Raw genomic sequence first — 14790 nt, 5'->3', positions numbered from 1 at the left:
ACTGACAGTCGAGGAGATGCACTGGAGGAGGGTAGAAAAGGATTTCTGTGTGGTTTTGAATGTCTTTCTTCCCCATTGGGTACTGGGATAAAACCGAGGTTTGTGAAGTGAGAAAATCAGTTTAAGAGAGGGAGAAATAACCCTCAATCAAATTTTGGAAAGAAGAAAAATGTGTAACTCAAAGATCATTGAAAAGAACTACATGAAGGCAAAAAGAGCCACTAAGCATACCTGGGTGCACTAGTGCAGGGTGAATAATGCAGCTTGAAGTCCCAGAAGCAGACAGCTGGGTACTGCACTTGCTCCATCAGCTTTGTCAGGAGACGCAGGCCAGCAGCACCTTGGGTGTTCAGGGGGGAAGAGGACCCCAGATCCCCCCTCCCACCAGCACTCAGGCTCTTTGCACCCGTACTTAAATTCACAGCAGAGCAGAGGCTCAGATATGACTTGTCCCCATTTACCACCAGGGCTTTGTTGACCAACAGACTGTCACAGCTTTATTTCACAGAACCCCAGCCTGGTTTGAGTTGGAAGGGACACTTAAAGCTCCTCCAGCTCCAACCCCAACCCCTTCCACTGGAGCAGCTTGCTCCAAGCCCCTGTGTCCAACCTGGCCTTGAGCACTGCCAGGGATGGGGCAGCCACAGCTTCTCTGGGCACCCTGTGCCAGCGCCTCAGCACCCTCACAGGGAAGAGCTTCTGCCTAAGAGCTCAGCTCAGTCTCGCTCGGGCAGGTTCAAGCCATTCCCCTTGGCCTGTCCCTACAGGCCCTTGCCCCAAGACCCTCTCCAGGTTTCCTGTAGGCCACATCAAACACTGGAAGCTTCTCTGAGGTCTCCAAGCAGCTCCTCTTCTCCAGGATGAACAGCCCCAGTGTTCTCAATACTGGCTCCATATGGGAGGTGCTCCAGCCCCTGAGCATCCTCGTTGCCTCTTCTTTAGAGGCTGTGGCAGCTCCATGTCCTCCTTTTGTTGCAGACACCAGAGCTGTGTAAAATCCTCTTGACCTTCTCTGACTTCATCATTGTGAAAATGCTTATCAAGGAGGCAATGGAGACAGTGGTCAGTGCCTTACCTCAAGGCTGAGCCTCCTTTTTGTGGGCACTGCCTTCATTTAGCACAATTTAGACACACAACACCACGGCGCTGTCTAAAACCTGCTATTAAGCTGACTCTTATTTGAATAAATTATTGAAGGCTCAGGCCATGCTTAAAACCACCTGAAGCTGTTTGTAGAGAATCATTCATTGTGCTGGTTCTCCACACCCTGCACTTGCTGTGTGATCTCCTTATCTGTAATAATGACCAACAGTGAGCAATAATGACCAATAATGGCCAGTAATTATCAATTCCATAATCACATATTCCACATATTCCTCCCTTACCTCCACAGTACTGAAGAGCTCCAAATGTGCTTTTAAACCCTGCAGAGACGTGGCAGCAGCTTTCGCTCCCACAGCCTCCTGAGAGCCCCCTTCACCTCCTTGTTCCTCAGGCTGTAGATGAGGGGGTTGAGGGTTGGGGTGAGGATGGAGTAACACACCGACACCAGCTTGCCCTGACCCCATGAGGATGCCTCGTGAGGCTGGACATAGGTGAAGACTCCGGGTGCGTAGAAGGTGGTGATGGCAGCCAAGTGGGAGGCGCAGGTAGAGAAGACCTTCATCCTCCTCGTGGCCAAAGGGATCTGCAGGACGGTGTGGAGGATGTAGGTGTAGGACACCAGGATCATCAGGAGAGAGACCACGGAGTTAAACACAGTGTTGTATAAAAGGAAGACCTCATTTGTGCTTGTGTCTGAGCAGGAGAGCTGCAGGAGGGTGGGCAGCTCACAGAAGAAGTGGTTGATGCTCCTGTTCTGACAGAAGGACAACCTCCCCGCCAGCGTGATGTGCACCAGGGAGGTGAGGAACCCCATGGTGTACACCAGCACCATCATGCCATAGCAACGTGCCCTGGTCATGGTAGTGGTGTAGAGCAGGGGCTTGCACACAGCCGTGTATCGGTCGTAAGCCATTACCCCAAGCAGGAAACACTCAGAGACAGCCAGAGCCATGAAAATAAACATCTGGGCAAAGCAACCCCAAAAGGAGATGTGGCTTCTCCCCATCAGGAAGGTCTCCAGAGCTTTGGGGATGAGAGCAGAGGAAAGGCAAAAATCCATGAAAGATAAGTGGGTCAGGAAGAAGTACATGGGGGTTTGGAGGTGGGGGTCGGTGTTGATCAGCAGGATCATCATCAGGTTCCCCACCACCATTAAAACATACAGGGATAAGAAGATAGTGAAGATAGTGGTTTGTAGCTCTGGGGCATCAGAGAAACCCAAGAGGATGAAGCTGGAGAGAAGTGTGAGGTTTCCTGTATCCGTCATTTCAACAAGTTGATGGACTTGGATTGAAATGAAATGAATACACGCCTAAGAGAGAAATAATGTGGAAGTTTAGTTGGAGTTTAATCCATAAAGTAAATGCAATAGAAAATGCTGTCTTTGTAATGGTGTATTTCTGTCTGTAGCCCAAGACCTAAAGCCAAAGAGGTGAAAGAGCTCATTACACAGCCTGAAATTAAAAGAGAATAATTCTACCATGATTGATATACACTGCACTAATGATATGCTGAGATACATCATGTCTATCCAAGTGTAAGACATACAATCCAATACATACATCCCCAAAATGTGGCAAACAGAAAAGATCTTTTATTTTCTTCACTGATTTCTGGGAATTTTAAGGGTTTTTTCTCTCTTTTTTTTGTATTTTTCAGACTGAATCAATGCTCTTCTGTGGCTTCTTTAGTTGTGGTCCATGCTTTTTACCAGAACACAAAGCCATCTACCTGAAATTTGTTTTAAGCTCTAAGTTAATCTGCTTCTGAGGAAACCCCCCCCTTCCGCACAATATTAAGGGAAAGCAGTGGTCTTGGCTCCAGCAGAGCTTTGCTGTGACTGCAGTGAGCGTTCTATGACCAACCCAAATATCCAGCTAAGGGTGTAAAATAATACCACATATAAACCAAAATTTTAAGGCTTTAGCTTGGATATTCTCATCTCCACCATTCAATTCCTCTGCAGACGAATGATTTAATGGAATATCAATCTATGAATGGCTACATAGCTCCTAAAATACCCCTAAATCTGTTGTAGATGGGATCAGGAATGTGGGATTTTGAAGCAAACCTACCCCCTACTAGAGCACTTGTCATCACATCACAGGCTATCATAGAATGGTTTGAGTTGAAGCGACCTTAAAAGTCATTTAGTCCCAACCTCCTGCCAAGAACCCCCACGCTGCATAAGGTTAAGGGAATACAATGGTCCTGGCTCAAGCAGAGCTCTGCTTTGATTGCAGTCAGCTTCCTATGACCAACCCAAATATCTGCATAAGGGTGTAAAACATGAAATATACCATATATAAACCAAAATTTTAAGGCTTTAGCTTGGATATTCTCATGCTAAAATATCGCTGAATCAGTTGCAGATGAGGTCAGGAACGTTGGTGCGTTTGAAGCAGATCTACCGTGTACGAGGGCACTTTTATTCACAACATGGGTTATCATAGGATGGTTCGGGCTGAAAGCAAATTAAAGCTCCGCCAGGCCCATCCCACTGCCATGGGCACCTTCCACTGGAGCAGATTGCTCCAAGCCCCTGTGTCCAACCTGGCCTTGAGCACTGCCAGGGATGGGGCAGCCACAGCTTCTCTGGGCACCCTTTGCCAGCGCCTCAGCACCCTCACAGGGAAAAACTTCTTCCTTCTCTCCAACCTGAATTTCCCTGTTTCACTTTAAACCCATCACCGCTTCCCCTATCTCTACAGCCCCTGATGAAGACTGAAATTAAACATGCCATCGAAAATGTGAGAGGTAGCATGCCCAGGGTCAAACTGAAACCATCACCCATCAAACCCTTTTGTACCTGCTTGGTTAAAGAGGAAGGTGGTGGTGGATGCAGTGCCTGCAGCTCCTTCTGGAGCCCATGCGATGGTTGAAGGAGAGATGCTTGGGAGCAGGATGCTCCAGGCTGGCTGGTGGAGGGGTTTTATCTCACAGGAGGCATTACCTCAGAGGCTTGTGTTGTGCAAACCGTTCTCCCAAAGGACCCTCCTCCATCGGATAATTAGTTTGACTTGATCAGCAAAATAACCTTTCAGTTCCTCTCTCCCCAAACTCCTTCTGGCTGCATCAACACCTCCAAGACCACTTCTCCTGCAGAGGCCTACCCAGGAAGACAGGCCCAGGACAGTTTCCTTTGTATTTCTCCATCTATCACACACCTCTTTCTTTCAGTGTTTCCCTGAGGAAGCCCTTTACATCCAGAGAGATCATCTAATATTGCATTGAAGGGAGCTGAAAACAAACACAACAAAGCATCCTCTGTGTGGATGGTTTGTGCTGGTCATGGGGAGTCCTTTCCATCAGATGCATTTATTTCCATACACTTTACTAGTGATTGTACAACAGTCTGCTCACAATCATTGTTCTACATGGCTGCTTTGAGGATATAACAGGATGAAGTCAGATTTCCCAGTCTTCGTCTGAAGAATCCTGAGTGCCGGTGTGTCCTGAAAGCTTCTCCTAGATGAAGAGATATTATAAAACCCTTAGGAGAAATATGAAATGATAACCTTGTCCCAGACATTTAGAAAACACAAAGGATGGGGCAAAGATGGGAGAAAACCGAGCTATGAAAGTGTGGGGAAGGACGAAATAGAAGTATACAGGTGGCTTTAGGTGTTTTCAATGTAAACCTTGTTTTCTGCTGGAAGGCACCAGACTGACAGTCGAGGAGATGCACTGGAGGAGGGTAGAAAAGTATTTCTGTGTGGTTTTGAATGTCTTTCTTCCCCATTGGGTACTGGGATAAAACCAAGGTTTGTGAAGTGAGAAAATCAGTATAAGAGAGGGAGAAATAACTCTCAATCAAATTTTGGAAAGAAGAAAAATGTGTAACTCAAAGATCATTGAAAAGAACTACATGAAGGCAAAAAGAGCCACTAAGCATACCTGGGTGCACTAGTGCAGGGTGAATAATGCAGCTTGAAGTCCCAGATGCAGACAGCTGGGTACTGCACTTGCTCCATCAGCTTTGTCAGGAGACGCAGGCCAGCAGCACCTTGGCTGTTCAGGGGGGAGGAGGACCCCAGATCCCCCCTCCCACCAACACTCAGGCTCTTTAAACCCCTACTTAAATTCACAGCAGAGCAGAGGCTCAGATATGACTTGTCCCCATTTACCACCAGGGCTTTGTTGACCAACAGACTGTCACAGCTTTATTTCACAGAACCCCAGCCTGGTTTGGGTTGGAAGGGACCTTAAAGCTCATCCGGTTCTAACCCCAACCCCTCCCACTGGAGCAGCTTGCTCCAAGCCCCTGTGTCCTTGAGCACTGCCAGGGATGGGGCAGCCACAGCTTCTCTGGGCACCCTGTGCCAGCGCCTCAGCACCCTCACAGGGAAGAGCTTCTGCCTAAGAGCTCAGCTCAGTCTCCCCTCGGGCAGGTTCAAGGCATTCCCCTTGGCCTGTCCCTACACATCCGTGTCCAAAGCCCTCCTATTGGTTCCTTGTAGCCCCCTTTAGACATCGGAAGCTGCTCTGAAGTCTCCACGCAGCTCCTCCTCTCCACGCTGAACAGCCCCAATGTTCTCAGCCTGACTCCACATGGGAGGTGCTCCAGCCCCTGACAACTCTCGTTGCCTCCTCTGGACTTGCTCCAGCAGCCCCATGTCCTCATTTTGTTGCAGACACCAGAGCTGTATAAAATCCTCTTGGCCTTCTCTGACTTCATCATTGTGAAAATGCTTATCAAGGAGGCAATGGAGACAGTGGTCAGTGCCTCACCTCAAGGCTGAGCCTCCTTTTTGTGGGCACTGCTTTCATTTAGTACAATTTAGACACAAAACACCACGGCGCTGTCTCAAACCTGCTATTAAGGAGCTGACTTATATTTGAATAAATTATTGAAGGCTCAGGCCATGCTTAAAACCACCTGAAGCTGTTTGAAGAGAATCATTCATTGTGCTGGTTCTCCACACCCTGCACTTGCTGTGTGATCTCCTTATCTGTAATAATGACCAACAGTGAGCAATAATGACCAGTAGTGGCCAGTAATCATCAGTTCCATAACCACATATTCCACATATTCCTTCGTTTCCTCCACAGTACTGAAGAGCTCCAAATGTGCTTTCAAACCCTGCAGAGATGTGGCAGCAGCTTTCGCTCCCACAGCCTCCTGAGAGCCCCCTTCACCTCCTTGTTCCTCAGGCTGTAGATGAGGGGGTTGAGGGTTGGGGTGAGGATGGAGTAACACACCGACACCAGCTTGGCCTGATCCCATGAGGATGCCTCATGAGGCTGGACATGGGTGAAGACCCCGGGTGCATAGAAGATGGTGATGGCAGCCAAGTGGGAGGTGAAGGTAGAGAAAACCTTCATCCTTCTCGTGGCCAAAGGGATCTGCAGGACGGTGTGGAGGATGTAGGTGTAGGACACCAGGATCATCAGGAGAGAGACCACGGAGTTAAACACAATGTTGTAAAAAAGCAAGACCTCATTTGTGCTTGTGTCTGAGCAGGAGAGCTGCAGGAGGGTGGGCAGCTCACAGAAGAAGTGGTTGATGCTCCTGTTCTGACAGAAGGACAACCTCCCCGCCAGCGTGATGTGCACCAGGGAGGTGAGGAACCCGATGGTGTACACCAGCACCATCATGCCATAGTAACGCGCCCTGGTCATGGTAGTGGTGTAGAGCAGGGGCTTGCACACAGCCATGTATCGGTCGTAAGCCATTACCCCAAGAAGGAAGCACTCACAGACAATGAGAGCCACAAAAATATACATCTGGGCAAAGCAACCCCAAAAGGAGATGTGGCTTCTCCCCATCAGGAAGGTCTCCAGAGCTTTTGGGATGAGAGCAGAGGAAAGGCAAAAATCCATGCAAGATAAGTGGGTCAGGAAGAAGTACATGGGGATGTGGAGGTGGGGGTCAGTGTTGATCAGCAGGATCATCATCAGGTTCCCCACCACCATTAAAACATACAGGGATAAGAAGATAGTGAAGATGCTGGTTTGTAGCTTTGGGGCATCAGAGAAACCCAAGAGGATGAAGCTGGAGAAAAGTGTGAGGTTTCCTGTATCCGTCATTTCAACAAGTTGATGGACTTGGATTGAACTGAAATGAATACACCCCTAAGAGAGAAATAATGTGGAAGTTTAGTTGGAGTTTAATCCATAAAGTAAATGCAATAGAAAATGCTGTCTTTGTAATGGTATATTTCTGTCTGTAGCCCAAGACCTAAAGCCAAAGAGGTGAAAGAGCTCATTACACAGCCTGAAATTAAAAGAGAGTAATTCTACCATGATTGATATACACTGCACTAATGATACGCTGAGATACATCATGTCTATCCAAGTGTAAGACATACAATCCAAGAAATACGTCCCCAAAATGTGGCAAACAGAAAAGATCTTTTATTTTCTTCACTGATTTCTGGGAATTTTTAGGATTTTTTTCTCTCTTTTTTTTTTTGTATTTTTCTGAGTGGATCAGTGCTCTTCTGTGGCTTCTTTAGTTGTGGTCCATGCTTTTTATCAGAACACAAAGCCATCTACCTGAAATTTGCTTTAAGCTCTAAGTTAATCTGCTTTTGAAGAACCCCCCCCCTTCCGCACAATATTAAGGGAAAGCAGTGGTCTTGCCTCCAGCAGAGCTTTGCTGTGATTGAAGTGAGCGTTCTATGACCAACACAAATATCCAGCTAAGGGTGTAAAATAATACCACATATAAACCAAAATTTTAAGGCTTTAGCTTGGATATTCTCATCTCCACCATTCAATTCCTCTGCAGACGAATGATTTAATGGAATATCAATCTATGAATGGCTACATAGCTCCTAAAATACCCCTAAATCTGTTGTAGATAGGATCAGGAATGTGGGATTTTGAAGCAAACCCACCCCCTACTAGAGCACTTGTCGTCACATCACAGGCTATCATAGAATGGTTTGAGTCGAAGGGACCTTAAAAGTCATTTAGTCCCAACCTCCTGCCAAGAACCCCCAAGCTGCATAAGGTTAAGGGAATACAGTGGTCCTGGCTCAAGCAGAGCTCTGCTTTGATTGCAGTCAGCTTCCTATGACCAACCCAAATATCTGCCTAAGGGTGTAAAACACGAAATATATCATATATAAACCAAAATTTTAAGGCTTTAGCTTGGATATTCTCATGCTAAAATATCTCTGAATCAGTTGCAGATGAGGTCAGGAACGTTGGTGCGTTTGAAGCAGATCTACCGTGTACTAGGGCACTTTTATTCACAACATGGGTTATCATAGGATGGTTCGGGCTGAAGGCAAATTAAAGCTCCGCCAGGCCCATCCCACTGCCATGGGCAGGGACACCTTCCACTGGAGCAGCTTGCTCCAAGCCCCTGTGTCCAACCTGGCCTTGAGTACTGCCAGGGATGGGGCAGCCACAGCTTCTCTGGGCACCCTGTGCCAGCGCCTCAGCACCCTCACAGGGAAAAACTTCTTCCTTATCTCCAACCTGAATTTCTCTGTTTCACTTTAAACCCATCACAGCTTCCCCTATCTCTACAGCCCCTGATGAAGACTGAAATTAAACATGCCATCGAAAATGTGAGAGGTAGCACACCCAGGGTCAAACTGAAACCATCACCCATCAAACCCTTTTGTACCTGCTTGGTTAAAGAGGAAGGTGGTGATGGATGCAGTGCCTGCAGCTCCTTCTGGAGCCCATGCGATGGTTGAAGGAGAGATGCTTGGGAGCAGGATGCTCCAGGCTGGCTGGTGGAGGGGTTTTATCTCACAGGAGGCATTACCTCAGAGGCTTGTGTTGTGCAAACCGTTCTCCCAAAGGACCCTCCTCCATCGGATAATTAGTTCAACTTGATCAGCAGAGGGAGATGTCAGTTCCTCTCTCCCAAACTCCTTCTGGCTGCATCAACACCTCCAAGACCACTTCTCCTGCAGAAACCTACCCAGGGAACCAGGCCCAGGACAGTTTCATTTGTATTTCTCCATCTATCACACACCTCTTTCTTTCAGTGTTTCCCTGAGGAAGCCCTTTACATCCAGAGAGATCATCTAATATTGCATTGAAGGGAGCTGAAAACAAACACAACAAAGCATCCTCTATGTGGACGGTTTGTGCTGGTCACGGAGAGTCCTTTCCATCAGATGCATTTATTTCCATACACTTTACTAGTGATTGTACAACAGTTGGGTCAAAAGCATTGTTCTACATGGCTGCCTTGAGGATATAACAGGATGAAGTCAGATTTCCCAGTCTTCATCTGAGGAATCATGAGTGCCGGTGTGTCCTGAAAGCTTCTCCTAGATGAAGAGATATTATAAAACCCTTAGGAGAAATATTAAATGATAACCTTGTCCCAGGCATTTAGAAAACAAAAAGGATGGGGAAAAGAGGGGAGAAAACCGAGCTATGACAGTGTGGGGAAGGAAGAAGAAGAAGTATACAGGTGGCTTTAGGTGTTTTCAACGTAAACCTGGTTTTCTGCTGGAAGGCACCAGACGGACAGTCGAGGAGATGCACTGGAGGAGGGTAGAAAAGGATTTCTGTGTGGTTTTGAATGTCTTTCTTCCCCATTGGGTACTGGGATAAAACCAAGGTTTGTGAAGTGAGAAAATCAGTATAAGAGAGGGAGAAAGAACCCTCAATCAAATTTTGGAAAGAAGAAAAATGTGTAACTCAAAGATCATTGAAAAGAACTACATGAAGGCAAAAAGAGCCACTAAGCATACCTGGGTGCACTAGTGCAGGGTGAATAATGCAGCTTGAAGTCCCAGAAGCAGACAGCTGGGTACTGCACTTGCTCCATCAGCTTTGTCAGGAGACGCAGGCCAGCAGCACCTTGGCTGTTCAGGGGGGAGGAGGACCCCAGATCCCCCCTCCCACCAACACTCAGGCTCTTTAAACCCCTACTTAAATTCACAGCAGAGCAGAGGCTCAGATATGACTTGTCCCCATTTACCACAAGGGCTTTGTTGACCAACAGACTGTCACAGATTTATTTCACAGAATCCCAGCCTGGTTTGGGTTGGAAGGGACCTTAAAGCTCATCCGGTTCTAACCTCAACCCCTTCCACTGGAGCAGCTTGCTCCAAGCCCCTGTGTCCAACCTGGCCTTGAGCACTGCCAGGGATGGGGCAGCCACAGCTTCTCTGGGCACCCTGTGCCAGCGCCTCAGCACCCTCACAGGGAAGAGCTTCTGCCTAAGAGCTCAGCTCAGTCTCCCCTTGGGCAGGTTCAAGCCATTCCCCTGGGCCTGTCCCTACACATCCATGTCCAAAGCCCTCCTATTGGTTCCTTGTAGCCCCCTTTAGACATTGGAAGCTGCTCTGAAGTCTCCACGCAGCTCCTCCTCTCCACGCTGAACAGTCCCAATGTTCACAGCCTGACTCCATATGGGAGGTGCTCCAGCCCCTGACCACTCTCGTTGCCTCCTCTGGACTTGCTCCAGCAGCCCCATGTCCTCCTTTTGTTGCAGACACCAGAGCTGTGTAAAATCCTCTTGACCTTCTCTGACTTCATCATTGTGAAAATGCTTATCAAGGAGGCAATGGAGACAGTGGTCAGTGCCTCACCTCAAGGCTGAGCCTCCTTTTTGTGGGCACTGCTTTCATTTAGCACTATTTAGACACAAAACACCACGGCGCTGTCTCAGGCCTGCTATTAAAGAGCTGATATTTATTTGAATAAATTATTGAAGGCTCAGGCCATGCGTAAAACCACCTGAAGCTGTTTGAAGAGAATCATTCATTGTGCTGGTTCTCCACACCCTGCACTTGCTGTGTGATTTCCTTATCTATAATAATGACCAATAGTGAGCAATAATGACCAGTAGTGGCCAGTAATCATCAGTTCCATAATCACATATTCCTCCCTTACCTCCACAGTACTGAAGAGCTCCAAATGTGCTTTTAAACTCTGCAGAGATGTGGCAGCAGCTTTCGCTCCCACAGCCTCCTGAGAGCCCCCTTCACCTCCTTGTTCCTCAGGCTGTAGATGAGGGGGTTGAGGGTTGGGGTGAGGATGGAGTAACACACCGACACCAGCTTGGCCTGATCCCATGAGGATGCCTCATGAGGTTGGACATAGGTGAAGACCCCGGGTGCATAGAGGATGGTGATGGCAGCCAAGTGGGAGGCGCAGGTAGAGAAGACTTTCATCCTCCTCGTGGCCAAAGGGATCTGCAGGACGGTGTGGAGGATGTAGGTGTAGGACACCAGGATCATCAGGAGAGAGACCATGGAGTTAAATACAGCGCTGTAAAAAAGCAAGACCTCATTTGTGCTTGTGTCTGAGCAGGAGAGCTGCAGGAGGGTGGGCAGCTCACAGAAGAAGTGGTTGATGCTCCTGTTCTGACAGAAGGACAACCTCCCCGCCAGCGTGATGTGCACCAGGGAGGTGAGGAACCCCATGGTGTACACCAGCACCATCATGCCATAGCAACGTGCCCTGGTCATGGTAGTGGTGTAGAGCAGGGGCTTGCACACAGCCGTGTATCGGTCGTAAGCCATTACCCCAAGCAGGAAACACTCAGAGACAGCCAGAGCCATGAAAATAAACATCTGGGCAAAGCAATCCCAAAAGGAGATGTGGCTTCTCCCCAGCAGGAAGGTCTCCAGAGCTTTGGGGGTGATAGCAGAGGAAAGGCAAAAATCCATGAAAGATAAGTGGATCAGGAAGAAGTACATGGGGGTTTGGAGGTGGGGGTCAGTGTTGATCAGCAGGATCATCATCAGGTTCCCCAGCACCATTAAAACATACAGGGACAAAAAGAGTATGAAGATGGTGGTTTGTAGCTCTGGGGTATCAGAGAAACCCAAGAGGATGAAGCTGGAGAGAAGCGTGAGGTTTCCTGTATCCGTCATTTCAACGAGTTGATGGACTTGGATTGAAATGAAATGAATACACCCCTAAGAGAGAAATAATGTGGAAGTTTAGTTGGAGTTTAATCCAGAAAGAATATGCAATAGAAAATGGTGTCTTTGTAATGGTGTTTTTCTGTCTGTAGCCGAAGATCTGAAGTGAAAGATGTGAAGGAGCTCATTACACAGCCTGAAATTAAAAAAAGAATAATTCTACCATGCTTGAAATACACTGCACTAATGATACATAGAGAAACGTCAATCAAATAAATACATCCCCAAATGTAGAAAACAGAAAAGATTTTGCATTTTCTTCACTGATTTCTGGGAGTTTTAAGGATTTTTTTCTCTCTTTTTTGTATTTCTCAGACTGAATCAATGCCCTTCTGTACCCTCTTTAGTTGTGCTGCATCCTTTTCATGAGAACACAAAGCCACATACTTGAAATTTGCTTTAAGTTCTAAGCTTATTTGCTTCTGAAAAAACCCCAACCTGCGTAAGGATAAGGGAAAGCAGTGTTCTTGGCTCCAGCAGAGCTTTGCTGGGATTGCAGTGAACTTCCTATGACCAACCCAAATATCCACATAAGGGTGTTAAAATACAAAATATATCATATATAAACCAAAATTTTAAGGTGTTAGCTTGGGTATTCTCATGTCCCCCATTCAGCTCCTCTGCAGGTGAATTATCTGATGGAATATCTATCGATGAATGGCTACATCGCTGCTAAAATACCCCTAAATCACTTGTAGATGGGGACAGGAATGCGTGGTTTTTGAAGCAAACCTACCACCTACTAGAGCACTTTTATTCACACCGCGGGCTATCAGAGAATGGTTTGGGTTGAGGGGACCTTAAAAGTCATCCAGTTCCAACCCCTGCCATGGGCAGGGACACCTTCCACTGGAGCAGCTTGCTCCAATCTGTCGTGGTTTAAACCTCAACCAGACAGCTTTCACTCACTCACTCCCCCCCTTTCTTGCCCTCCCCCTACTCTCGGAGGGATGGAGAGGAGAATCAGAAAGAATGCAACTCCCACGGGTTGAGATAAGAACAGTTCAGTAACTAAGGTATAACACAAATCACTGCTGCTACCAACAATAATAGTAATGATAAAGGAAATAACAAGGGAAGAGAATACAACACCCCATCACCAGGCGACTGATAACTTGCCCCCCCAGCCCGATCAAGCACCGACCGATACCTCCTCCAACCCTGCAGTCCACTCTGCCCTTCCGGCCAACTCCCAGTTACATCCTGGGCACGTGCTATGGTATGGAATACCTCTTTGGTCAGTTTGGGTCAGGTGTCCTGTCTCTGCTTCCTCCCAGCTTCCCTCCTCCCTGGCAGAGCATGAGACTCACAAAGTCCTTGGCCAAACCAAAAAACATCATTGTTTTTCAGCTCTGTTCCCAGCTGAAAGTCAAAACACAGCACTGCACCAGCTACCAAGAAGGAGAAAAATGACTGCTACTGCTAAAACCAGGACACAATCCCATGTGTCCAACCTGGCCTTGAGCACTGCCAGGGATGGGGCAGCCACAGCTTCTCTGGGCACCCTGTGCCAGCGCCTCAGCACCCTCACAGGGAAAAACTTCTTCCTTATCTCCAACCTGAATTTCTCTGTTTCACTTTAAACCCATCACCCCTTGCCCTATCTCTACAGCCCCTGATGAAGACTGAAATTCAACATGCCATCGAAAATGTGAGAGGTAGCATGCCCAGGGTCAAACTGAAACCATCACCCATCAAACCCTTTTGTACCTGCTTGGTTAAAGAGGAAGGTGGTGGTGGATGCAGTGCCTGCAGCTCCTTCTGGAGCCCATGCGATGGTTGAAGGAGAGATGCTTGGGAGCAGGATGCTCCAGGCTGGCTGGTGGAGGGGTTTTATCTCACAGGAGGCATTACCTCAGAGGCTTGTGTTGTGCAAACCGTTCTCCCAAAGGACCCTCCTCCATCGGATAATTAGTTTGACTTGATCAGCAAAATAACCTTTCAGTTCCTCTCTCCCCAAACTCCTTCTGGCTGCATCAACACCTCCAAGACCACTTCTCCTGCAGAGGCCTACCCAGGAAGACAGGCCCAGGACAGTTTCCTTTGTATTTCTCCATCTATCACACACCTCTTTCTTTCAGTGTGTCCCTGAGGAAGCCCTTTACATCCAGAGAGATCATCTAATATTGCATTGAAGGGAGCTGAAAACAAACACAACAAAGCATCCTCTGTGTGGATGGTTTATGCTGGTCATGGAGAGTCCTTTCCCTCAGATGCATTTATTTCCATACACTTTACTAGTGATTGTACAACAGTTGGGTCACAAGCATTGTCCTACGTGGCTGCTTTGAGGATATAACAGGATGAACTCAGATTTTCCAGTCTTCATCTGAAGAATCCTGAGTATCGATGTGTCCTGAATGATTCTCCTAGATGAAGCGACATTATAAAACCCTTAGGAGAAATATTGAATGATAACCTTGTCCCAGACATTTAGAAAGCGCAAAGGATGGGGCAAAGAGGGGAGAAAACCGAGCTATGAAAGTGTGGGGAAGGAAGAAGGAGAAGCATACAGGTGGCTTTAGAAGTTTTCAATGTAAACCTGGTTAATATTTCCTTAAAACCAGAAATAAACCAGGAATCATTTGCTAATATAAAACATGAGCTCAGATACCAGCTGCTTTGATGCCAGCAGGGGAAAGCCACCACCTGCCTTCTCCCTTTTGGTCTCTGAAGTCTATAGTTATGTTTAATAACATTTAAATAATAAAAATATATTAATTTCAAGTAATATTTAAGTAACAATCACGTTTTCCAACAACTTTCTTTCCAATACACAGTCACTGTCAGGTCTCAGGCTGCAGCCAGAGAAAGTCCTGTCCACCCCAGCACA

The 14790-nt window shown here is 47.2% G+C and overlaps 3 protein-coding genes across 3 annotated transcripts; all 3 read right to left on the bottom strand.

Annotated features, from left to right (window-relative positions):
- Nucleotides 1-1417: 1417 nt before the first annotated feature.
- On the bottom strand, nucleotides 1418-2371 carry LOC133207348 (olfactory receptor 8I2-like). The gene has a single exon (XM_061344152.1). It carries the CDS (start codon nucleotides 2369-2371, stop codon nucleotides 1418-1420), a length of 954 nt encoding a protein of 317 aa, XP_061200136.1.
- Nucleotides 2372-6180: 3809 nt separating this feature from the next.
- On the bottom strand, nucleotides 6181-7134 carry LOC133207347 (olfactory receptor 8I2-like). The gene has a single exon (XM_061344150.1). The coding sequence runs from the start codon at nucleotides 7132-7134 to the stop codon at nucleotides 6181-6183; it is 954 nt and encodes a 317-aa protein (XP_061200134.1).
- A 3818-nt stretch (nucleotides 7135-10952) lies between these two features.
- LOC133207346 (olfactory receptor 8I2-like) lies at nucleotides 10953-11906 on the bottom strand. The gene has a single exon (XM_061344149.1). It carries the CDS (start codon nucleotides 11904-11906, stop codon nucleotides 10953-10955), a length of 954 nt encoding a protein of 317 aa, XP_061200133.1.
- Between the last annotated feature and the right edge of the window lie 2884 nt (nucleotides 11907-14790).

This window comes from Neopsephotus bourkii, unplaced genomic scaffold, assembly GCF_033783945.1.
Source record: "Neopsephotus bourkii isolate Nb327-2 ecotype Australia unplaced genomic scaffold, CSIRO-AGI_Nbou_v1 NB_1869, whole genome shotgun sequence".
Taxonomy (NCBI): domain Eukaryota; kingdom Metazoa; phylum Chordata; class Aves; order Psittaciformes; family Psittacidae; genus Neopsephotus; species Neopsephotus bourkii.
Note: the sequence above shows the minus strand (reverse complement) of the source record. Positions and strands in the feature narration are given on the sequence as shown.